Genomic DNA, 24,398 nt, shown 5'->3' with positions numbered 1-24,398 from the left:
AAACTGATTATTAGAAACTTTTCTGTTCCCTAAACGTTGCCTTCCTAACTTCAAGACTGAAAACAGTCTCACCATAATCAACAGACTCCTTATGTTTTCAACAGAGAAACAATGACTCTCCATTTAGCCCTTCAGAGGAGAACTTTGAGATAACATTTCTACGCCAGCAACTGCCACTTGAGGGCACGGATTCTGCACAGAATTAGATAATTCTTGTAGATTTATCCCAATGATTTCCAGCATTAGGGTCATAAGGGCATACTTCTAATTATCCTTAATAGTCTTTCTATGATTTGTGTAAAGTGGCTGAACCACAGATAGATTTTAGAGTTCCAGTCTTCAAGGACCTTAAAACCCAGGTTTCATCATCATGTGGATTAAATACCAAAAAATCATTATTATGGAAGGATTAAACTAAACTACATTAGGAGCTATCAGGGACTGGGATAGGGTCTACAGTCCCCAACTCTCCTTCCTGGCTCAGCTCATGCTCCAGGAATTATTCCTCCTTCCTGTGTGGCTTTGACATTAGACTAGTTTCAAACCCCTAAGATTCCCTTTTCTTGATGTGATCACTTATCTGCACCTTTTTTTTTCTCCCAAGATGGAGTTTCACTCCTACACCCAGGATGGAGTGAAGCAGCATGATCTCGGCTCATGATAACCTCCGCTCCCCAGGTTGAAGCGATTCTCCTGCCTCAGCCTCCAGAGTAGTTGGGATTATACGTGCCCGCCACCAAGCTCGGTAATTTTTGTATTTTTAGTAGAGATGGGTTTAGCCATGTTGGCCAGGCTGGTCTCGAACTCCTGACCTCAGGCGATCCACTCCCCCTTGGCCTCCCAAAGTGCTAGGATTACAGGCGTGAGCCACCACGCCCGGCCATATCTGGACTTCTTATATACCTCCTTCTATTCCAGACTCTACCTGTCAAACTGAAGCATAAAACACTCACCTGACCCATCCTTCTGTCTGGATGGTGAGCTCAGTGACCTGGTCATGCCAGTCAGTATTATATTAGAGGGCAGCAGCCAGGCTGCTAGATATGGGCTTGTGGTTCTGTGTACTGACCTGCTCTCACAACTGCAATGATCATTTTTCCTGTCACAGGTAACAGTGCAGTCCTAGGACGCTATTATATTTTTAAAACTTTATTTCCCTGTTGTAATTACGAACAAAACATTTACTAATTCCTAGGTAGCATCTCCAAAGGGATTTTAGAGTGTCTGGGGAGATTCTTCTCTTTGATCCCTGGAGGCAGAGAGGGTCTCACAAGAAGGAAGCAGGAAATACTGAGGTCTGGTATGTCAGGCACCTAACACACGCTACGTATGTCTCAGTGGATTCTCTGCCTCCCAGAGAAGTCTTTCCACCCAAAGTAGATTTCCTTATAATATTTAGATCTTTGATAGTTTAAGCTATAGGCAGATGATTGGAATCAGGCAAAGTGCTTAAGATGGATTTTGAAAGACATGAAAGGAAGTGAAAGGAAGAACATAAAGCCATTAGTTTAAATTAAAAATTTTTGAACTTGTCACTCTGCCTTCCATAAAATAGACCTAAAGACAGATATATCATTTGACCAAGCAATCTCATTACTGGATACATGCCTAAAGGAATATAAATTGTTCTATCATAAAGACACATGTGCATATATGTTCTTTGCAGCCATATTCACGACAGCAAACATGAAGAAATTTAAATGCCCATCACTGGTGGACTGGATAAAGAAAATGTGGTACCTATACCTCACGGACTATGCAGCCATAAAAAAGAATGAGACCATGTCCTTTGCAGGGACATGGATGGAGCTGGAGGCCATTTTCCTTAGCTAACTAACACAGGAACACAAACCCAAATGCCACAGGTTCTCACTTATAAGACGGAGGTAAATGATGAGAAGACAGATACATAGAGGGGAACAACACACACTGGGGCCTATTGGAGGGTAAAGGGTGGGAGAAGGGAGAGGATCAGGAAATATGATTAGTGGGCTCTAGAATTTATACCCTGATGACGAAGTGATCTGTACAACAAACTCCATGACACATGTTTACCTATGTAACAAACCTGCACCTGTTTGAACTTAAAAGTCTTTTAAAAATGAAAGAAACCTGGTCGGGCACGGTGGCTCATGCCTGTAATCCTAGCACTTTGGGAGGCCTAGGCAGGCAGATCACCTGAGGTTAGGAGTTCGAGACCGGCCTGGCCAACATGGTGAAACCTCATCTCTACTAAAAATACAAAAATTAGCTGGGCGTGGTTGTGCACGCCTGTAATCCCAACTACTTGGAAGGCTGAGAGAGGAGAATTGCTTGAACCTGGGAGGCAGAGGTTGCAGTGAGCCGAGATTGCAACACTGCTCCCCAGATCTGGGCTACAGAACAAGATTTGGTCTCAGGGAAAAAAAAAAAAAGAAATCAATCGACTCGTGAGCACAACTGAATACCAAATAATATAGAAATTTCATAGAAACATATAGTTTATCAATATTTAAATATATATTACTATACAATTATATTGATGTATAGTTAATTATATTGATGTATAGTTATTGTGGTACCCATACATCATGGCCTATGCAGCCATAATATGGTACGAGATCATGTAAAATACAGTATTATAAAATACCATACTTTACTATAAAATACTATATTTTATATAAATATAATTAATATAAATATATGAAATAAAATATATTTTACTATGTAATATTTTACTATGTAAACTATAGTATTACAAATGTAGTTTATCAATACATAGTATACCAATTTCTCTTTACAGAAATATTCCAAATGTTAATAATTTTCTAGCTAGACTAATTTTTTTCTCAGTGCAAAAAAGTTTACTGGTCCTATGATGTTGTAGGCAGGTCTCCAACTCCTGGTGCTACTCCTGTGTTTATGTTATGTTACCTACCAAAAGGAATTTGGCTGGTAATTTCCTAATTAATGAAAGTTACTAGTCATTTGAATTTTTTTTTTTTTTTTTTGAGACTCAGTTTTGCTCTGTCAACCAGGCTGGAGTGCAGTGGCGCGATCTCGGCTCACCGCATCCTCGCCGCTCTGGTTCAAGCGATCCTCCTACCTCAGTCTCCCGAGTAGCTGGGATTATAGGCACCCCCCACCATGCCTGACCTCATCTGACTTTGAAAGAGAAAACTGTGTGTAATCCCAGCATTTTGAAAGGCCGAGGTGGGTGGATCACTTGAGGTCAAGAGTTCAAGACCAGCCTGGCTAACATGGTGAAACCCCGTCTCTACTAAAAATACAAAAATTAGCCAGCACGGCGGTGTGTGCCTGTAATCCCAGCTACTCGGGAGGCTGAGGCAGGAGAATCGCTTTAACCCGGGAGGCACTGGTTGTAGTGAGCAGAGATTGCACCACTGCACTTCAGACTGGTCAACAGAGCAAGACTCAGTCTCACAAAAAAAAAAAAGAAAAACAAAAAAAGAAAAAAAATAAATAAAGTTATCCTGGATTATCTGGGTAGGTCCTATGTGTCCTTGCAGCAGAAATGTATGTCAGAGAGATGCAAAAGCAGAGGAAGTTAGGACCCAGGAGCGCGAGGGTGATTTCACGTGCTGGATTTTGAATATATGGGGACCAGGAGAAAGAAATGAATTCTGACAACAATCTGAATGGGCTTAGAAGGAAATTCTGCCCCCACAATCTCAAGACTCGATCCCATGGCTTTGACCTTGATTTTGGCCTTGTGAAACCAGAGTACCCACAAAAACCTGACACATTTTTCATCTATGAACTGTGAGAAAATAAATGAGTGTTGTAGTAAACTGCTGGCTATACCGTGGCAATGCATAAATAGAAAATTAACACTCACCTGAACAAATGTAATAAAATATTTAAACACTAAAATAAAAAGTAGTCATTTATATCTAGACATAATTTTTACCAGTTTGTGCTGTATCCTTCTGCCTATACAATTTCATACAATATCTAAAATTGCATCTGAAATCACATACAAAATATATATGTATATACACACCATTCAGAAATGCTCTTCATTATTCAATATTTAAATATATATTTTCTTTTTTTTTTTTTTTTGAGACGGAGTCTCGCTCTGTCGCCCAGGCTGGAGTACAGTGGCCGGATCTCAGCTCACTGCAAGCTCCGCCTCCCGGATTTATGCCATTCTCCTGCCTCAGCCTTCCTTCAAGTAGCTGGGACTAAGCAGGCTCACCAGCTAGTTTTTTGTATTTTTAGTAGAGACAGGGTTTCACTGCATAGCCAGGATGGTCTCTATCTCCTGACCTCGGTGTGATCCGGCCTCGCCTCCCAAAGTGCTGGGACAGGCTTGAGCCACCGCGCCCGGCCTAAATATATATTTTCAGAGTTACATTTCTGTCTAATTCAATAGCTTTCACCAATCAGTGATGTTTTCTATTTTTTTTTTTTTTTTTTTGAGATGGAGTTTCACTCTTGTTGCCCAGGCTGGAGTCCAATGGCGTGATTTCAACTCACCTCAATCTCTGCCAAATGGCTTCAAGTGATTCTCCTGCCTCAGCCTCCAGAGAAGCTGAGATTACAGGCATGCACCCGGTTATTTTGGTGCAAAAACTGTGAAATTCATGCACAATTTTCTCATAATATGTATTTTTCCATGAACTTCTTCAAGATCCCTTGTACTAGAAAACTGTATTCAAGAGGACATTTAAAAAATGTAGATATTCGAGTGCCACTTATTTCTGGAATGCAAGGATGGTTCAACATATTCAAGCAAATCAATGTGATATACCACTTGAACAGAATGAAAGATGAAAACCACATCATCTAAATAGATGGAAAAAAGTATTTCACAAAATTCAAAATCCAGTCATCACAGAAATCCTAAACAAAATAGATAGAAAAGGAAATTTGCCTCAACAATAGAAAGACCATCCATGAAATGACAAATGAATAAATAACCAAACAGGGAAAATGGAATGCTCTTCCTGTAGGACCTCACATGATGCTAGAATGCGCTCACCCCTTCTATTCAATCAATACTGGCTGTCCTAGACAGAGCAATTAAATAGCAGAGGAAATAAAACTCATCCAAGTCAGAAAGAAAGAAGTAAAATTATATTTGTTTGTAGATGACATGATCTTCTGTGTAGAAAATCACAGAGTCAACCAAAATACTATTGGAACTAAGTAACATATTCAGTGGATTTGCACAATACCGTATTAGCACCAAAAAATTAGTTGAATTTCCACAGTTTAACAATAAACAATTTTAAAAGAAAATTTTAAAACACTTCCATTTGCTGGAGAACTTAAATTAAGAAATACTTAGAAATAAACGGCCGGGCGCGGTGGCTCAAGCCTGTAATCCCAGCACTTTGGGAGGCCGAGACGGGCAGATCACGAGGTCAGGAGATCAAGACCATCCTGGCTAACATGGTGAAACCCCGTCTCTACTAAAAAAAAAAAAAATACAAAAAACTAGCTGGGCAAGGTGGCCGGCGCCTATAGTCCTAGCTACTCGGGAGGCTGAGGCAGGAGAATGGCATGAACCCAGGAGGTGGAGCTTGCAGTGAGCTGAGATCCGGCCACTGCACTCCAGCCCGGGTGACAGAGCAAGACTCCATCTCAAAAAAAAAAAAAAAAAAAAGAAACAAACATAAAAAGGTCAGAAATTTGTACCTTGACATCTACAAACATTGATTGAAATGATTAAAAACATAGAGCTACAACCCATATTGATGGTTTGGAAAAATTAATATTGTTAAATGATTATATAACCCAAGGTGATTTAGATTCAACACAATACCCATAAAAATCCCTATCAGTTTTTGTTAAATAAATGAAAAACACGCAGGGAAAATGGCTCACATCTGTTGGCCAGGCTGATCTCAAACTCCTGACCTCAAGTGATGTACCCACCTTGGCCTCCCAAAGCGCTCGGATTACAGGTGTGAGCCACTGCGCCTGGCCCAATCCTCTTAACATAAACACTTCAATGTCAATTAATGCTTGACCTCAACGTTAAGTCAACTCAAACTCAAGTCAACGCTGAATTGACTCTAATGTCAATTAATGCTTGATTGTTTGCTCTACTCATTGCATTTGGAACAACTACCTCCAAAATGAATTTTCTGATATTCTGCAAGAAATGAACTCAGACTGAAGACCTTGGCACCGTGATGACATTTGTAAGATTTCTGTCCAGTATGCATTCTCTGATGTCTAATGAGGTGTGAAGTAAAGGCTTTGCCACAATCATCACACTTGTGAGGTTTCTCTCCTGTATGAATTATCCTATGTTTTGCATAGGATGAAGCTTGACTGAAGACGTTGCCACAATCATGACATTTGTAAGGTTTCTCTCCAGCATGAGTTCACCAATGAACTACAAGGTATGAACAACATCTGAAAAATCTGCCAAATTTATTACACTAGTATGATCTCTCTTCATTATGGATTCTCCAATGATTCACAATGGTTGTAGCATTACTGAAGACTTTGTGACAATCATTACATCAGTAAAGTTTACCTACACCACGAAGTGCCTGACGGTAAACAAGTGTTGACTGCCCACTAAAGACTCTGTCACACTCATTACACTTGTAAGGCTTCTCTCCAGTGTGAATTCTAGGATGCTGTGCCAGGTGCGAATCACGCCTGAAAGCCTTGCCACAAACTCTTACATATTTATGGTTTTTCTCCAGTAGGAATTCTCCTACGTCTTTCAAGGTTTGATGTGCGACTGAAAACTTTGTGACATTCTTCACATTTGTAAGCTCTCTCTACAGTATGAATTCTCCTGTCTTTCAAGGCTTGATTTGCGACTGTAAACTTTGTCACATGCTTCACATTTCTAAGTCTTCTCTCCAGTGTGAATTCTATGATGACCTGCAAGGTGTGCTTGTTGATTAAAAACCTCACCACATTCATTACACTTGTAAGGTTTTTCTCCAGTATGAAGTCTACGATGGCATGTAAGGTATGACTTCTGACTAAAGTTCTTGCCACATTCATTACATTTGTAAGGTTTCTCTCCAGTATGAAGTCTACGATGGCATGTAAGGTTTGACTTCTGACTAAATGTCTTGCCACACTCATTACACTTGTAAGGTTTCTCTCCAGTATGAAGTCTACGATGGCATATAAGGGATGACTTCTGACTAAAGGTCTTGTCACATTCATTACACTTGTAAGGTTTCTCTCCAGTATGAAGTCTATGATGGCATGTAAAATATGACTCGAATTTCAAAAGTCTTGCCACATTCCATTACACTTGTATGGTTTCTCTCCAGTATGAATTCCTCCTATGTCCTTCAAGCAAGGTTTGATTTCACACGAAAGCTTTGTCACATCTCCTTTCACATTTGTAAGGTTTCTCTCTCCAGTATGAAGTCTAATATGGCATGTAAGGGATGACGTCCGCTGAAGGTCTTGCCATTCATTGGCACTTGTAAGGATTCTTCAGTATGAATTTTCGTTGGATTTCTGTTTGATTTGAAACTGTAAGCTTTGTCACATTCTTCACATTTGTAAGGTTTCTCTCCAGTATGAAGTCTACGATGGTGTCTAAAGGGTTAACTGCTGATTGAAGGTCTTGCCGCACTCATTACACTTGTAAGGTTTCTCTGCAGAATGAAGTCTACGATGGCATGTGAGGGATGACTTGTGACTAAATGTCTTGTCACACTCATAGCCTTGTAGGTTTCTCTCCAGTATGAAGTCTACGATGGTACGTAAGGTATGACTTCCGACTAAAGGTCTTGCCACACTCATTACACTTGTATGGTTTCTCTCCAGTATGAATTCTCCTATGTCTTTCAAGATTTGATTTGAAACGGAATGCTTTGTCACATTCTTCACATTTGTAAGGTTTCTCTCCAGTATGACGTCTACGATGGCATGTAAGGGATGACGTTCGGCTAAAGGTCTTGCCACACTCATTACACTTGTAAGGATTGTCTTCAGTATGAAGTTTCTGATGTATTTCAAGGTTTGATTTGAAACTGTAAGCTCTGTCACATTCTTCACATTTGTAAGGTTTCTCTCCAGTATGAAGTCTACGATGGCATGTAAGAGATGACTTGTGCCTAAAGTTCTTGCCACACTCATTACACTTATAAGGTTTCTCTCCAGTATGAAGTCTACGATGGCATGTAAGGGATGACTTCTGCCTAAATGTCTTGCCACACTCATTACACTTGTATGGTTTCTCTTTAGTATGAAGTCTACGATGGCATGTAAGGATTGACTTCTGCCTAAATGTCTTGCCACACTCATTACACTCATATGGTTTCTCTTCAGTATGAATTCTCCTATGTCTTTCAAGGTTTGATTTGAAATGGAAAGCTTTGTCACATTCTTCACAATTGTAAGGTTTCTCTCCAGTATGAAGTCTACGATGGTATGTAAGGGATGACGTCTGACTGAAGGTCTTGCCACACTCATTACAACTGTAACGTTTCTCACCAGTGTGACATCTACGATGGTCTACAAGGTATTGTTTCTGATTAAAGACCTTGCCACATATATCACATTTATATTGTTTCTCTCCTAAATGGATTATCTGATGTTTCCTTAAGAGTGATCTATTACTAAAGGCTTTGCCACTCTCATTACATTGGAAAGATTTTTCTCTCATATGTACTTCCTGTTTCTGTGTAAATAATGAAGAATTCTGGAAATTATTCCCATAGTTATTAGATATATGGGTTTTGGGCCTACAACAATTTCTTTGGGTTGTTGAAACCGAGGAAGCATCATTGACAGACCTCTCAAGTTGATTATCAATTTTCTCTTCGGTGTGAAATATGTGTAGTTCAGGCAAATGTGAATGAAAGCTTAATCCAAGCTGATCTTTAATAGGCTTGTTTCCAGCATGTCTTTGATCATATCGGTCTGTACTACCTGTCAACTTTTTGATTTTTGTCATGGGTGCTTCATGGCCATTTCTTTCATCTTCTTGCCACTGAAACTCTAAGTCATGAATATCTTTATCAACATCCTGGAAGCAATAATCTCCAATTTGCTGACTTTCATGTCTTTGCAATGTCCCTGTGTGGAACACTTCTCTATTGCTTTGCGCTGTTGACAAGAACTCCTTCATCTTGCATTTGGAAGAGATATCTACAAAACATAAACACCAAAAGGTTTCAAATTAAGTACAGATGGCAAATAATGCTGAAATGTGTAAATACGACACAAAAAACAATACTTATTTTAAACTTTCCAAACGTGACCCTCAAAGTTTAGGAACAGAAAAGCGTAAGATTTTTTAACAAATAAAGGGCAATTACATGTGCTTCAGATTATTTTTACGGAAGCCTATTTCCAATATCATGACAAAACACTGACAGGGCACAAACATGTGTAGCCTAAAGTAAGAAATATTTTTCCATTGTGACCCTAAAGTGTCTAACAGTTTGCAAAAAACATCACTGTCACATCAATGAAAAGTATATATTCTTCATATTTACGGCATATTTACTGTATACAAAAAAATGCTAAAGGACCACATGATATACTATATTGGTAAATAATCCACAACAACCTCATATAAGGATAACCAAAATCAATGGCAATTCTATGTTGTCAAACAATCATAGCACTGAGAAGATAAGAAAAGATTACAAAATTTAGCCAGGTATGATGGCCCACGTCTGTAGTCCCAGCTACTTGGGAGGCTGAGGCACAAGAATCGTTTGAACCCAAGAGGTAGAGGTTGCAGTGAGCTGAGCTTGCACCACTGTACTTCAGTCTGGGAGACAAAGTGAGACTCCGTCTCAAAAAAAAAGTTAACACAATGTTTTTCTGTAATCCCGGCTACTCGGGAGGCTGAGGCAGGAGAATGGCGTAAACCCGGGAGATGGAGCTTGCAGTGAGCTGAGATCCAGCCACTGCACTCCAGCCTGGGCGACAGAACAAGACTCCGTCTCAAAAAAAAAAAAAAAAATACAATGTTTTTCTGAATAACTGTCATAAAATTACCTAAATCCATGCAGAAAATGCATGTCGTGACATTTGAAATTTTTTTTTAGTTTTTATATTTTTGAGACAAAGGTTTGCTGTGTCACAATGGGCTGGAGTTCAATGCTGCCTGATCTTGGCTCACTGCAACCTCCACCTTTTAGGTTCAAGGCACACACCACCATGCTTGGCTAATTTTTGTATTTTTAGTGGACATAAGGTTTCAACATTTGGCCAGGCTGGCCTCGAACTTTTGACCTCAAGTGATCCACCTGCCTCAGCCTCCCAAAGTCCTGGGATGGCATGCGTGAGCCACAACGTCCAGTGGCACTTTGTGACATTAACTAGTGGACTGTGTCAGTTATGTTGTATACCCATACTGAAAAGCCTTATGTACGGTCATAAAATTTAATTAGTAAAATATTGTAATCCATAAAACCAGCAAGCAAATAATAAGTAGATTTATACAAACTGCAAAATTCTAAACAATTCCCTGTTAAGAAAAATGCCAAACTTCTACTTACAATGAGCACACAATATAAGAACTGAAATACATGTTAAGATCACTACCTTCTGATTTATGAGGTCAAAAAACTACACAGCATTATAAGGAATAACAATTGACTAACGGTCGGGCACGGTGGCTCAGGTCTGTAATGCCAGCACTTTGGGAGGCTGAGGCGGGCAGATCATGAAGTCAGGAGTTCGAGAGTAGCCTGGCCAACATGGTGAAATCCCAACTCTACTAAAAATACAAAAAAATTAGCTGGTCGTGGTGGTGGGTGCCTGTAATCTCAGCTACTTGGGAGGCTGAGGCAGGAGAATCATTTGAACACGGGAAGTGGAGGTTGTAGTGAGCCGAGATCGCACCATTGCACTCCAGCCTGAGTGACAGGGTGAGACTTCATCTCAAAAAAAAAAAAAAAAAAAGAATGACTAACACTGTCAGAGGGTGCAATTACCATGTCACAACTATATTTATGAAACAGCCAGGCAATACAGCAATTCTATATATATATGCATTGTTGGCCTTAATTATCTAGTTCACTATGCACAAAATATAAAACATAGAATGTGTGCTGGGAAAATGTTTAAACTGAGATCAGAGAAAACATTTTATAAATCAAATTGCACAATAAAAACATAAAAAATATGATGCAGGCTCCCTGGTATGAATGTTCTTCTTGGCCAAAAGCCATGTTCAGAGTTCTTATTCTCCAACAGGATTTTCCAGCAGATGGGGCCTTTGAGAGAATTTGGTCATGGGTGTTGACTACTCATGAATAGGACTTGTGCTTTTATAAGAAGAGATATTAAAGAGCTCGTTTTCTGTTCCTCTTTCCCCCGTGTCAGGACACGGCAGGAAGATGGCTGGACTAAACCATGAAGAAGGCTCTCACCAGCAACCAATTTGGCTGGCACCTTGCTCTTGGATTTTTCACTTTCCAAATTCATGAGAAATAAATTTCTATGTCTGAAGCCTCCTAGTTTAAGCTGTTTCTTTTCCTGTTTGTTTTTGAGACCGAGTCATGCTCTGTCACCCAGCCTGGAGTGTAGTGGCAGGATTCTCCTGCCTCAAGAGATTCTCCCACCTCAGCCCAGAGTCTCACTTTGTCACCTGGACTGGAGTGCAGTGGGGCAATCTTGGCTCACTGCAACCTCCACCTCCCGGGTTCAAGTGATTCTCCTGCCTCAGCCTCTCAAGTACTTGGGATAACAGCCATGCGCCACCATGCCCAGCTAATTTTTGTATTTTTGGTAGCAACGGGGTTTCACCATGTTGGCCAGGCTGGCCTCGAACCCCTAAACTCAGGTGATCTGCCCCTCTCAGCCTCCCAAAGTGCTGGGATTACAGGTTTGAGCCACCGCACCCAGCCAATTTCTTGTATTTAGTAGATTCGAGGTTTGATCATGTTGGCCAGACTGGTCTCAAACTCGTGATTTCCAGTGATCCGCCCACCTTGACACCCCCAACTGCTGGGATTAGAGGCATGAGTCACCTCGGCTGGCCAGTCTAAGCTACTTCTGACAGGACAGTGAAATGACTGAGACAGGAACAGGAGCATCTCATCATCAACATCACCGAAGACTGACAAATCTGATTAAACAAAGGAAGTTTAGAGCCTGTACTATAAATCTTCCAATGCTTGAAGGCATCTATAGCAATAACATCTTTTAAAAACTTTGAGGCTGGCCAGGCATGGTGGTTCACACCTGTAATCCCAGCATTTTGGGAGGCTGACACAGGAGGATCAGGAGGTCAGGAGACTGAGACCATCCTGGCTCACACAGTGAAACCCCATTTCTACAAAAAAGAAAAAAAGAAAAAATTAGCCAGGTGTGGTGTCATGTGCCTGTAGTCCCAGCTACTTGGGAGACTGAAGCAGCAGAATCACTTGAACCTGAGAGGCAGAGGTTGCAGTTGGCCAAGATCGTACCACCACACTCCGGCCTGGGTGACAGACCAAGACTCTGTCTTAAAAAAAAAAAAAAGAAAGAAAGAAATGAAAGAAGTCCAAAGAGCAACTCCAACCCACAAATATATATAAAGTTTTCCAGTAAAGGTAAATAAAAAGACAGAGAGGCCAGGCATGGTGGTTCACACCTGTAATCCCAGCAGTTTAGGAGGCCGAGGTTGGTGGATCACTCGAGGGCAGGGGCTCCAGACCAGCCTGACCAAAAAGGAGAAACTCTGTGTCTATTAAAATACAAAATTATGGCTGGGCGCGGTGGTTCATGCCTGTAATCCCAGCACTTTGGGAGGCCAAGGCGGGTGGATCATGTGGTCAGGAGATCGAGACCATTCTGGTGAACACGGCAAAACCTCGTCTCCACTAAAAATACAAAAAATTAGCCGGGTGTAGTGGCGGGTGCCTGTAGTCCCAGCTACTCGGGAGGCTAAGGCAGGAGAATGGCGTGGAGCCGAGATCGCGCCACTGCGATCCAGCCTGGTGGACAGAGCAAGACTCCGTCTCAAAAAAAAAAAACAAAATTAGCCAGGCATGGTGGCACACGCCTGTAATGCCAGCTACACGGGATACTGAGGCAGGAGAATCACCTGAACCCAGGAGTTGGAGGTTGGAGTGACCCGAGATTGTGCCATTGCACCCCAGCCTGGGCGATAAGAACAAAACTTCATCTCATCAACAAATAAATAAATGAATAGGAAAATAAAAGGACAGATACAGAAACTGGTGTAAGTATACCTTTTCTTCATAATTCAACTTTTTTTCTCTTGTTTAGAAGAAAAAAGCATGAAAAAACACTGTACATACATGTTAATGAAAATGCAACATACACAGAAATAATTCTGACATAAACACAAGTCTAGTAAAGAAAGAGTAGTTTTTGCAGGTTATGGATTTTTTTTTTCTTCTTTGAGACAGAGGCTCGTGCTGTCATCCAGGCTGGAGTGCAGTGGCGCAATCTCGGCTCACTGCAACCTCTACCTCCCGGGTTCAAGTTACTCTCCTGGGTTAGACTCTTGAGTAGCAGGATTATAGGCGCCCACCACAGTGTCCAGTCAATTTTTGTATTTTAGTAGAGACGGAGTTTCGCCATGTTAGCCAGGCTGGTTTTTTTTTTTTTTTTTTTTTTGAGACAGAGTCTCGCTTTGTCGCCCAGGCTGGAGTGCAGTGGCCGGATCTCAGCTCACTGCAAGCTCTGCCTCCCGGGTTTACACCATTCTCCTGCCTCAGCCTCCCGAGTAGCCGGGACTACAGGCGCCCGCCACCTCGTCCGGCTAGTTTTTTGTATTTTTTAGTAGAGACAGAGTTTCACCATGTTAGCCAGGATGGTCTCGATCTCCTGACCTTGTGATCCGCCCGTCTCGGCCTCCCAAAGTGCTGGGATTATAGGGGTGAGCCAATGGGGCACAAGGATCGTTTGAGCCCGAGAGGCGGAGCTCACTGTGGTGAGCCAAGACCGTACTGCTGAACTGTAGCCTTGGTGACAGAGTGAGACTCCATCATAAATAAACAAACAAAAAGGAAATAAGAAGGGAGTCAAAGCAAGTCTACACAAAAAAGCAATTAAACACAAAAAGTAGGAAATGAGAAATGAAGAACCAAAAAACCCTACAAGAAATACAGATAATATGTAACAAAATCACAAAGGTAAGGTCTTCTCCATCAGTAATACTTCAGCTGTAAGTATTTAACTCTGCACTCAGAAGGCAAAGTCTGGCTCAATGAACAGGAACCAACTATGTGTTGTCTACAAGAAACTCATAGACTCATATTAGCCTTAAGGACACACATATGCAAATATTTTATTTTATTTTATTTATTTTTTTGAGACGGAGTCTCTCTTGTCGCCAGGCTGCAGTGCACTGGCGATCTTGGCTCACTGCAAACTGATTCCTAGGTTCATGCAATTCTCCTGCCTCAGCCTCCTAAGTAGCTGGCATTACAGGCCAGTGCCACCACATACGGCTAATTTTTGTATTTTTAGTAGAGACCAGGTTTTACCGTGTTGGCCAAGCTGGTCTTGATCTCCTGACCTCGTGATCTGCCCACCTCGGCCTCCCAAAGTGCTGAGATTACAGGCGTGAGCCACCACACCCCGCTGCACGTATGCAAAAATCTTAAAAACAAAAGCCAATAATTAGGTATGGGGGTTGGCGCCTGTAATCCCAGCTACTCGGGAGACTGAGGAGGATTTCTTGAGCTCAGGAGATCAAGACGGATTTCAACAACACAGGAAGACCCCGTCTGGAAAAAAAACAACTAAAAATTTGCCCAACATGGTGGCATACACCTGTACCAGCTACTGGTGGAGGCTGAGGTGGGACAATCACCTGAGCCCAGGAATTCAAGATTGCAGTGAGCTATGATCCCACCACTTCACTCCACCCTGGGGGGACAGAGCAAGACTTTGTATCTAAAAAAAAGACAAAATACAAAGATACGCAAGGGGACATCCCCTCTTCTGGAGGGAAGGTATCCTCACCCAGGGAGACCAGGTTCCTATAATTCTCCACCATCACGTCCCTGTACAGAGTCCTCTGAGCAGGGTCCAGGCATTTCCACTCCTCTTGAGAGAATTCTATGGCCACATCCCTGAATGTCAATAGACCCTGAAATGAAAACACATTTTAACCAAATGGTTCTGGGCGGAGTTCTTATCTTTACAGAAAATGAGAAGAGGAGAGAGGGGAAAGCGTGGATTTAATTGCAGTGAATGTTCTGACAAAACTGAGTGAGGGACTTTCCACCACACTTTGTCCTCCCAGTTGTGTTTTACTAAACTTTTATTTTTTTTTTGAGGTGGAGTCTCGGTCTGTCACTCAGGCTGGAGTGCAATGGTGCAGTCTCCTCTCACTGCAACCTCCACCTCCCAGGATCAAACGATTCTCCTGCCTTAGCCTCCTGAGTAGCTGAAATTACAGGTGTGTGCCCCCACGACCAGTTAACTTTTGTATTTTTAGCAGAAATGGGGTTTCACCACATTGGCCAGGTTGGCCTCAAATCCCTGACCTCGTGATCCACCTGACTCAGCCTCTCAAAGTGCTGGAATTACAGGCGTGATCCACCGTGCCTGGCCAAGAAACTTTTATTGACACACCAAGTGACATTCAGTATCTAGATGAGACAGAGTATGAATGATGTCTTCAGAGATGACAACATTCACAATGAAAGATCAGAAACTAGTATCTGGCTGGGCACAGTGGCACATGCCTGTTATCCCAGCTCCCTGGGAGGCTGACGCAGCAGAATTGCTTGATCCTGGGAGGCAGAGGTTGCAATGATCCAAAATTGTGCCACTGCACTCCAGCCTGGGGAACAGAGACTCCATCTCAAAAAAAAAAAAAATCAGCCAGGCATGGTGGCAGGCACCTCTGGTTCCAGCTACTGGGGAGCCTGAGGTAGGAAGGTGGTTTGAGCCTGAGGGTGGAAGTTGCAGTGAGCTAAGATCGTGCCACTGTGCTCCAGCCTGGGCAACACAGTGAGACCGAGTCTCAAAATAAAAGAAAATACATGAAAACTAGATTACTCAAAGCATGAAAATCCATTTTATATATGTATATAATATACATAATATATATGTTATATATAACAAATATATAAATATATTTGTTAGATATATGTATATTCTATATATACATAACATATATATAAATAATATATATGTTATGTATAACAAATATATAAATATCCATTATATATACTATGTTATATATGTATAATATATGTGTTATATATATAACAAAATAATGAAGCCTACACAGACTCACAAAAAACTAGATGTTAATACTAAGGGTTGTCATTTTCCCCAGATTTTCAAACTGTAAAAGTTGTTCAAAATATATACATTTGTGTGTGTATATGTATGTATATGTATATGTGTGTGTGGGTGTTTATATATATAAAGGCTTTAAAAATATAAAAAGTAGCAACTTTTGTTTAACTGAAGAGGAATCTCATCTTGCTGGAAAAGGACACTTTGGCAATTGGGGGCGGGGGGAATCTTGTGGGATCTAAGAAAACAGGAAATGCCCCATCCTAGAGGAAGCAATCACCTTTCACCTGCCTGACCTGGAGGAATTGTCAGATATCTGTAGGAATGCAGGCGTGCGCAGAGGCAGCCACTACGGCACTCTTTATACAGGGAAAAATCACAAAGGACCCACTTGTCATTCAGCCAATTTCCAATGCAGATGGCAAAGAGCAAGGTAGCCATGTTTACTAACAGGACAACATGTAAATTCACAACCAGCAGAATCAAATATCAAAGCAAAATGTTTACTAAAACACAAAGAAGAAAACAACAGACACTGGGGTCTACTTGAGGGTGGAGTGTGGGAGGAAGGAGGCAGCAGAAAAAATAACTATTGGGGGCCAGATGCGGTGGCTCATGCCTGTAATCCCACCACTTTGGGAGGCCGAGGCAGGTGGATCACCTGTCAGGAGTTCAAGATCAGCCTGGCCAGCATGGTGAAACCCTGTCTCTACTAAAAATACAAAAATTAGCAAGGCATGGTAGAAGGCCTCTGTAATCTCAGCTACCAGGGAAGCTGAGGCAGAAGAATTGCTTGAACCTGGGAGGCAGAGGTTGCAGCGAGTTGAGGTCATGCCATTATACTGCAGCCTGGGCAACAAGAGCAAAACTCAGTCTCAAAAAAATAAATTAATTAAAAATAACTTTTGGGTATGGGGCTTAACACCAGAGTGAAGAAATAATCTGTACAACAAACCCCGATGACACTAGTTTACCTGTGTAACAGACCTTCACATGTAGCCCCAAATCGAAAGTGAAAACAGAAATATAAAAACTTTTTTTCTTTTTTTTTTTGAGACGGAGTCTTGCTCTGTGCCCAGGCTGGAGTGCAGTAGCACAATCTCTGAAACGTCCTACTGCAATGTCTACTGCAACGTGCACCTCCCAGGTTCAAGCGATTCTCCTGCCTCAGCTTCCTGAGTAGCTTGGATTATAGGCACGTGCCACCATGCCCAGCTAATTTTTGTAAAAAACTTTTTTTTTTTAATTTATTGTAGAATTTTTTCTAAAGTCTCATAATGATGCAGAAGTACACGTGTACAAGACTTGCTCTGATGCCTGGCACAAAACTGACAGTAGCGGCTCCCCAGTGAGGCTGGAAAGAGGGTGGAGGACGTGACTGGGAATGGAGATGCCTTACGGCCAAGGGTCTAAGCTGCAGCTTTGCTTGGAGTTTTACCACAAAACAAATATACTCATCATGTGATGTTTAAATAGAAAAAATATATATTTAATAATAATAGTTGGGGCTGGGCACGGTGGCTTGCACCTGTAATCCCAGCACTCCAGGAGGCTGAGGTGGGCAGATCACCTGAGGTCAGCAGTTTGAGACCAGCCTGGCCAACATAGTGATACCCATCACTAATAAAAATACAACAAAATTAGCTGGGCATGGTGACGTGTGCTTATAATCCCAGCTACTCGGGAGGTTGAGGCAGGAGAATCGCTCAAACCTGGAAGGTGGAGGTGGCCGTGAGCTACAATCATGTCACTGCACTTCAGCCTGGGCGACACAGCAAGACTACGTATATTTGAAATATAATAACATTATCATAATATAATAATAATAATAAAAATTATAACCATTTTTACTGAAAACACCTGTTTCACAAGCCTCTCCACAGTAACACCACAGTCTCCATGAGCTTAATGTGCTAAGAATGGTTTAATGAATCTCCTGCTATTATTTAGGTTGATTTCATATTCTTAAAATAATGATGGAATAAAACACTTTGTATCATTCATGTCTGTGTACAAACTTTCCATTCTAATTAGTAAGATTTTTGGAGTCAGAAACACAGTAACTCATTCAATTACCTAAAAGTGTAGTAAAACATCAGGCAGAAAACATTTCTCCATATTGGTCTTCTTTTCTGGAATTTACCACATACTTTGTGCACATTAATACGTGACTTCCATTGGCAGCTGCTCTAATCCTGGTCCACAGAGACCAGACAGAGCATCCAGATGTGGCCCCTGAACAATCCCTGCTGCCTAACAGCCCTGACACCACGGGACCCTCACCCCGTCTCCATCCATGTCTGGTGTGAGCCCTTCCCAGGCCCATGCCCAGGGCTGCCTCTTCCCAACTTCATGTCACTGGGTCATGAGAGATGGAATCTAAGTGAGACGAGAGGGACTGAGGGAAGGCATGGGTGAGGGTGAGCAAACCTGTCAGGCAGGACGCTTCAGACTCAGAGAAGAGTCCCAACTCCAAGGCCCAGCGTTTCTGAAAGGAAGGAGACAGAACAATCCACCGAAAATATCATCTCACCTGAGGAAGAGCCATGCCTGACTCCTTTGCTTTCCTCTTCCTCTTCCGGGTTTCTTCCTCACATACCAAGAGTGTTTAGAAGTCAGTCCTGAATGTTAGAAATATGTTGTTTATTGCTCAGAATCAAGAAACCCCCTCCCTGTAACGCAATGAAACATACAAAGGAGACCTCACCCTGGGAAATATGGTCCCCTGTGCTGCCTACTGCACCAAGGATGATAAACTCCTACAGGAAAACTCCCACTTCTCTCCTGAAGGAGCCCACACATACGCTGCAGCAGTGGGGAGCTGGGCTGGAATGAGCTCTGCTGCCTGACCCAGCCCTGGGTCCCCAGACCCAGCCCTGACCAAACCCCATGCAGATGCTGGGTGTGGTGACTCATGCCTGTCATCCCAGTACTCTGGGAGGCTGAGGCAGATAGATCTTTTGAACTCAGGAGTTTGAGACCAGCCTGGGCAACATGGTGAAACCCCATCTCTACCAAAAATACAAAAACTTAGCCAGGCATGGTTGTGCACATGTGTGTTCATGGTCCCAGCTACTTAGGAGGCGGAGGTGTGAGGATCACTTGGGCTCAGGAGTTCAAGACCAGCCTGGCCAACACAGTGATACCCTGTCTCTACTAAAAATAAAAACTGAGCCAGGCACGGTGGCTCATGTCTGTAATACTAGCACTCTGGAAGGTCAAGGAGGGTGGATTACTTGAGGTCAGAAGTTTGAGACCAGGCCAGGCGCGGTGGCTCAAGCCTGTAATCCCAGCACTTTGGGAGGCTGAGATGGGCGGATCACGAGGTCAGGAGATCGAGACCATCCTGGCTAACATGTTGAAACCCCGTCTCTACTAAAAACAAATACAAAAAACTAGCCAGGTGAGGTGGCAGGCGCCTGTAGTCACAGCTACTTGGGAGGCTGAGGCAGAAGAATGGCGTAAGCCTGGGAGGCGGAGCTTGCAGTGAGCTGAGATCCGGCCACTGCACTCCAGCCTGGGCAACAGAGCGAGACTCCATCTCAAAAAAAAGAAGTTTGAGACCAGCCTGGCCAACATGGTGAAACCCCATCTCTACTAAAACTAAAAAAAGTAATTGGGCTTGGTGGGTGTCTGTAATCCCAGCTACTCAGGAGGCAGAGGCAGGAGAATCGCTTGAACCCAGGAGGTGGCAGGTGCACTGAGCCAAGATCATGCCACTGCACTTCAGTCTGGGGTGACAATGTGAGACTCAAAAACAAAATAAAATAAAAATATAATAATTAGCCGGGTGTGGTGGCACACTCCTGTAATCTTAGCTACTTGGGATGCTGAGGCACAAAAATCACTTGAACCCAGGAAACAGAGGTTGCAGTGAGCCTAGATCATCAGACTGCATTCACAGCCTAGATAACAGAGACTCTGTCTCAAAAAAAAAAAAAACCACGTTTCTCATGTGATAGATGAGTGAGGTGTGCCTGAATTCTTACACGGGGCCTGGAAGGGCGAATGGGAAGGGTTGGTCTTTATCACCCCTGTCTTTGAAAATTAGAGAAGCCTCTTTCACATGCCTGGGCCAAAGAAACTTCTTTACAAGGTTCTGATGCCACTGATTCCCAACATTTAATTTTGCCTTATAAGAAAAGCACAGTAACGTTTATAAAATGCAGAAGTGCGAACACACAGCTATTGACCTTGAAAACGGGGAAAGAGGGTCATCTGTGGAACTAAGACATAAGCAAATTTTTTCAACCAAGAATACATGGGTGGCCAGGTTCCATGTGAGCCGAGATCACACCATTGCACTCCACCCTGTGCAAGAAGAAGGAAATTCCAGCTGAAAAAAAAAAAGAAAAAGAAAAGAAAAGAAAAAAGAATACATGGGTGCTTTTACAATAGTGTTCCATGTTGGGGAAAAGCTGAGTGTTGGAGAAAAGCTGAGGCAGGGCTTGCTAGTCTGACATAATATAAAAAGAGTCTTGGAACATGAAGGAGTCCAGGGTCTAAAACCCCCTGTGGCCTTTGGAACTCCAAGCTCTGTGCCAAAGGGTGGAAGGCTGCCCTCCGCATTACAATCTAAGCCCAAGGCAGAAAACCCTGAAGGGGGCCGGCCCCTCCACACCTGTGGGTATTTCTCATCTGGTGGGATGAGAGACTGAGAAAAGAAATAAGACACAGAGACAAAGTAAAAAGAAAGAACAGGGGGCCCAGGGGACCGGCACTCAGTGTACGGAGGAGCTGCGCCAGCACTGGTCTCTGAGTTCCCTCAGTATTTACTCATCACTATCTCTGCTATCTCAGGGAGGGGGATGTGGCAGGACTACAGGGTAATGGTGGGGAGAGGGTCAGCAGGAAAACGTGAACAAAGGTCTATGTGTCATAAATAAATTTAAGGAAAGTGCTGTGCCTTGATGTGCACGTGGGCTAGATTTATGTTTGACTTTACACAAACATCTCCATGCAGTAAAGAGCAGTATTGCCGCCAGCATGTCTCACCTCCAGCCATAAGGTGGTTTTCTCCCATCTCAGAAATTGGTATGTACCATTGGGTTTTACACTGAGACATTCCATTCCAGGACGACCAGGAGATAGATGCCTTCCTCTTATCTCAACTGCAAAGAGATCTCCCTCTTTCACTAATCCTCCTCAGCAAAGAACCTTTATGGGTGTCGGGCTGGGGGACGGTCAGGTCTTTCCCTTCCCATGAGGCCATATCTCAGGCTGTCTCAGTGGGGGGAAACCTTGGACAATACACAGGCTTTCTTGGGCAGAGGTGCCTGCAGCCTTCTGCAGTGCATTGCGTCCCTGGGTATTTGAGACTGGAGAATGGCGATGACTTTTACCAAGCATACTACTTGCAAACACATTTTTAACAAAGCACATCCTGCACAGCCCTAAATCCATTAAACCTTGAGTCAACACAGCACATGTTTCTGTGAGCACAGGGTTGGGGCTAGGGTTACAGATTAATGGCATCTCAAGGCAGAAGAATTTTTCTTAGCACAGAAAAAAATGGAGTTTCTTAGGTCTTCTTCTTTCTACATAGACACAGCCACAGTCTGATCTCTCATTCTTTTCCCCACAAACCCCTCATGGCTTGGATGGAATCCAGGGCTCAGGAAATAAAATGCCTCATGGCCTCTGGAATGTGCCTAGACTTGCTGGTTCCTTGCTTTTAGCACTTCCAGGCTCAGAAAACGGTTGTATCTTAAACTAGAATAACATGTTCCCCATGATCTCAAGTAGCAGAACATGTTCCATATAAATGCTAAACCACACACCTATAGATCATGTGCTGGATGCACCACTTCCTTTCAACCCCCACAGTCGTACCACCTGCTTCTTTGTTTGACCACGAATAAATAGTTTGGGCTTCCAGAGTTCGGGTCTTTTGTAGCCTCCATACTAGCGTTGGCCCCCTGGACCCACCTTATGCATCCTTAACTTGTCTTTTCTCATTCCTTTGACTCCACCGGACTTCGTAGCCCCTGTGGCCTGGTGTTGGGTCTGGTCACCCCAACAGTTCCACGCCAATCCATCCCATCTTTCAACATTAGTCCAGAAGGGACCAGAGGGCCTTGAGGGAAGCATGCACTTAATACCTTATAGCTCCTGGGCTCAAGTGATCCTCCTACCTCAGCTTCCTGAGTAGCTGGATCACAAGGATGAACCACCAAGTCAGGCAAGAGCAAAACTCCATCTTTAAAAAAAAAAAAAAAAAAAAAAAGACTTTTACTTATAACCAGACCACCCACTCAATTACTCAATTTGTGACCAGGAAATAACCAACCTGATGTATGTTACAACCTCAAGTTTTCACCTGGTGAATAGTTTAAAATTCATGCAAGGTCAAAAGAAAGTCCTCTCTTAAACCAAACCAAGGTCCCTCCCTTTTACCGAGGGCCTATTTCTCTGTATTTTGATGCTTGTCCAGCAGCAGACCTAGACTCACCCGTCTGTGGTAACCTACCTGTACAGAGATACTATAGAAATGACTAGAAATACATATGCATGCCACCTTGTTCCCCTGGGACACCAGAAAAAGATGGTGAGTATTGCATATCGTGGCACCCCAGCACACAACAAAAGCCAATTATGCTTACCAAAATGCCGGCAAAACCAGATTGTGAAACAAAAACCTGTCGTCCTGTAAACTGCACCATTCTAAAGCCAGACTTACCGATGTGGACTGCAGGTTACCCCATACATATCTCTACACCAATGATTCCGAGTCTTCAAATCATTCCATAAGCACGTAGACCAGAACTTACCACAGTCTCCTCTTCTAGCTAAAAACCTATTTGCTCAGGTAGCTGAAAACATTGCTAGCAGCTTAAGCATTTCCTCACATTGTTTGTAGAAGGACTAACATAGGAGACCAGTGGCCCTAAGAAGCAAAAGAGTTAATGTCACAAGAAAATTTAACTCTGACTCTTCCCCCGAACCAATGCTGTCATGTTCAAGTGCCTCGCTCTTAAAAACTTCCATTATCAGGAGATACTGTGCTGTTCACTAAGGAAAAGCTTTTACAGACTCAGTAGAAGAATTAACTTGTTTAAGACAGCAGTATTATAATAAAACACTAAAGAAAACTTCATGGCAAGGCAAGGATGACTCCAGATCACCTCATCCAAATCCATTCTCCCGTTTCTCTAAACCGCATCTAGTATCAGCTTGAAGCTCCAAATACCTGGCAAGCACCCTCCGGTCTCTATTAGATCTGTGGGCCTCGCGACTACGGACAGTTGCCAGGAAAGTGGACACGGGCTTGTGTACTTGAAACCATTAGACCATGTTTCTTCTCACTCCCACTGCAACAGGGAGAAACTTGAAGGTATCCTGTCTACAATAACATTAAAGAAAAAAACAAAAGAGGTATAGACATAAGACAAGACATAAAAATAGAAGATTAGAAAGACACAAATTGACCCCCCTGAAAGACTAATTCAGTACTCTAGGCCAGCTACCTGGGCACAAGGTAAGTCATAAAGCTACCGCACCCCAATTTACATTCTAACTGCATCACAAAGTTGCAAGCAGTACGTGAAATCATCAGTAATGAAACAGCAAATGCATCGACTTACTGGCCCAGCAAGCCACAAAAATGAGAAATGCCATCTACCAACATAGATTAACTTTAGACTACCTCCTAGCCCAGGAAGGAGGAGTATGTAGCAAGTTTAATCTAACTAATTGCTGCCTAGAAATCCATGACAATAGGAAAGCTATTATAGAAATAACTGACAGAATTAAAAAATTAGCCCATGTTTCAGTCCAGACTTAGACAAAGTAGACTTCTGAGTCCCTCTTTAGAGGCTGGTTTTCCTCCTTCAGTATATTCAAAACCTTAATAGAAATGGTTCTAGCCATACTAAGAATTTGTTTAATACTCCCTTGCCTCTTACCTCTCCTTGTTAAGAACATTCAATCAACGATAGAAGCAATTGCAACCAGGCAGACTACCACTCAGCTAATAGCTCTATGTGAATATCAGCCTGTGCCTAAAGAAGAAAACCTGCTCTTTCATGAAGAATCCAGTAACAGTGATGCTTTCTATTAAAATCTTATTTATAACAAGCATCCAAGGGAGGAAACTGAGGCAGAAAATTAAACAATAAATATGCATTCCTTCACTCCAAGAAAAGTAACGGGCAAGGCAAGGGTTAAAAAGAAAAGAAGGGCCGGGCGCGGTGGCTCAAGCCTGTAATCCCAGCACTTTGGGAGGCCGA

The 24,398-nt window shown here is 42.6% G+C and overlaps 1 protein-coding gene and 1 pseudogene across 1 annotated transcript; both read right to left on the bottom strand.

Moving 5' to 3' along the window:
- Window positions 1-6,030: 6,030 nt before the first annotated feature.
- Window positions 6,031-6,749, bottom strand: LOC108583183 (annotated as a pseudogene).
- LOC101020089 (zinc finger protein 761) lies at window positions 6,747-24,398 on the bottom strand. Its single transcript, XM_031659267.1, has 5 exons — window positions 22,272-24,398; window positions 18,704-18,791; window positions 14,881-15,007; window positions 7,707-9,090; window positions 6,747-7,199 (listed from the first exon to the last, which is right to left on the bottom strand). The coding sequence occupies exons 2-5, from the start codon at window positions 18,716-18,718 to the stop codon at window positions 6,821-6,823; spliced, it is 1,905 nt and encodes a 634-aa protein (XP_031515127.1). The 5' UTR covers window positions 18,719-18,791; window positions 22,272-24,398; the 3' UTR covers window positions 6,747-6,820.

Source organism: Papio anubis, chromosome 20 (genome assembly GCF_008728515.1).
Source record: "Papio anubis isolate 15944 chromosome 20, Panubis1.0, whole genome shotgun sequence".
Classification (NCBI taxonomy): domain Eukaryota; kingdom Metazoa; phylum Chordata; class Mammalia; order Primates; family Cercopithecidae; genus Papio; species Papio anubis.
Note: the sequence above shows the minus strand (reverse complement) of the source record. Positions and strands in the feature narration are given on the sequence as shown.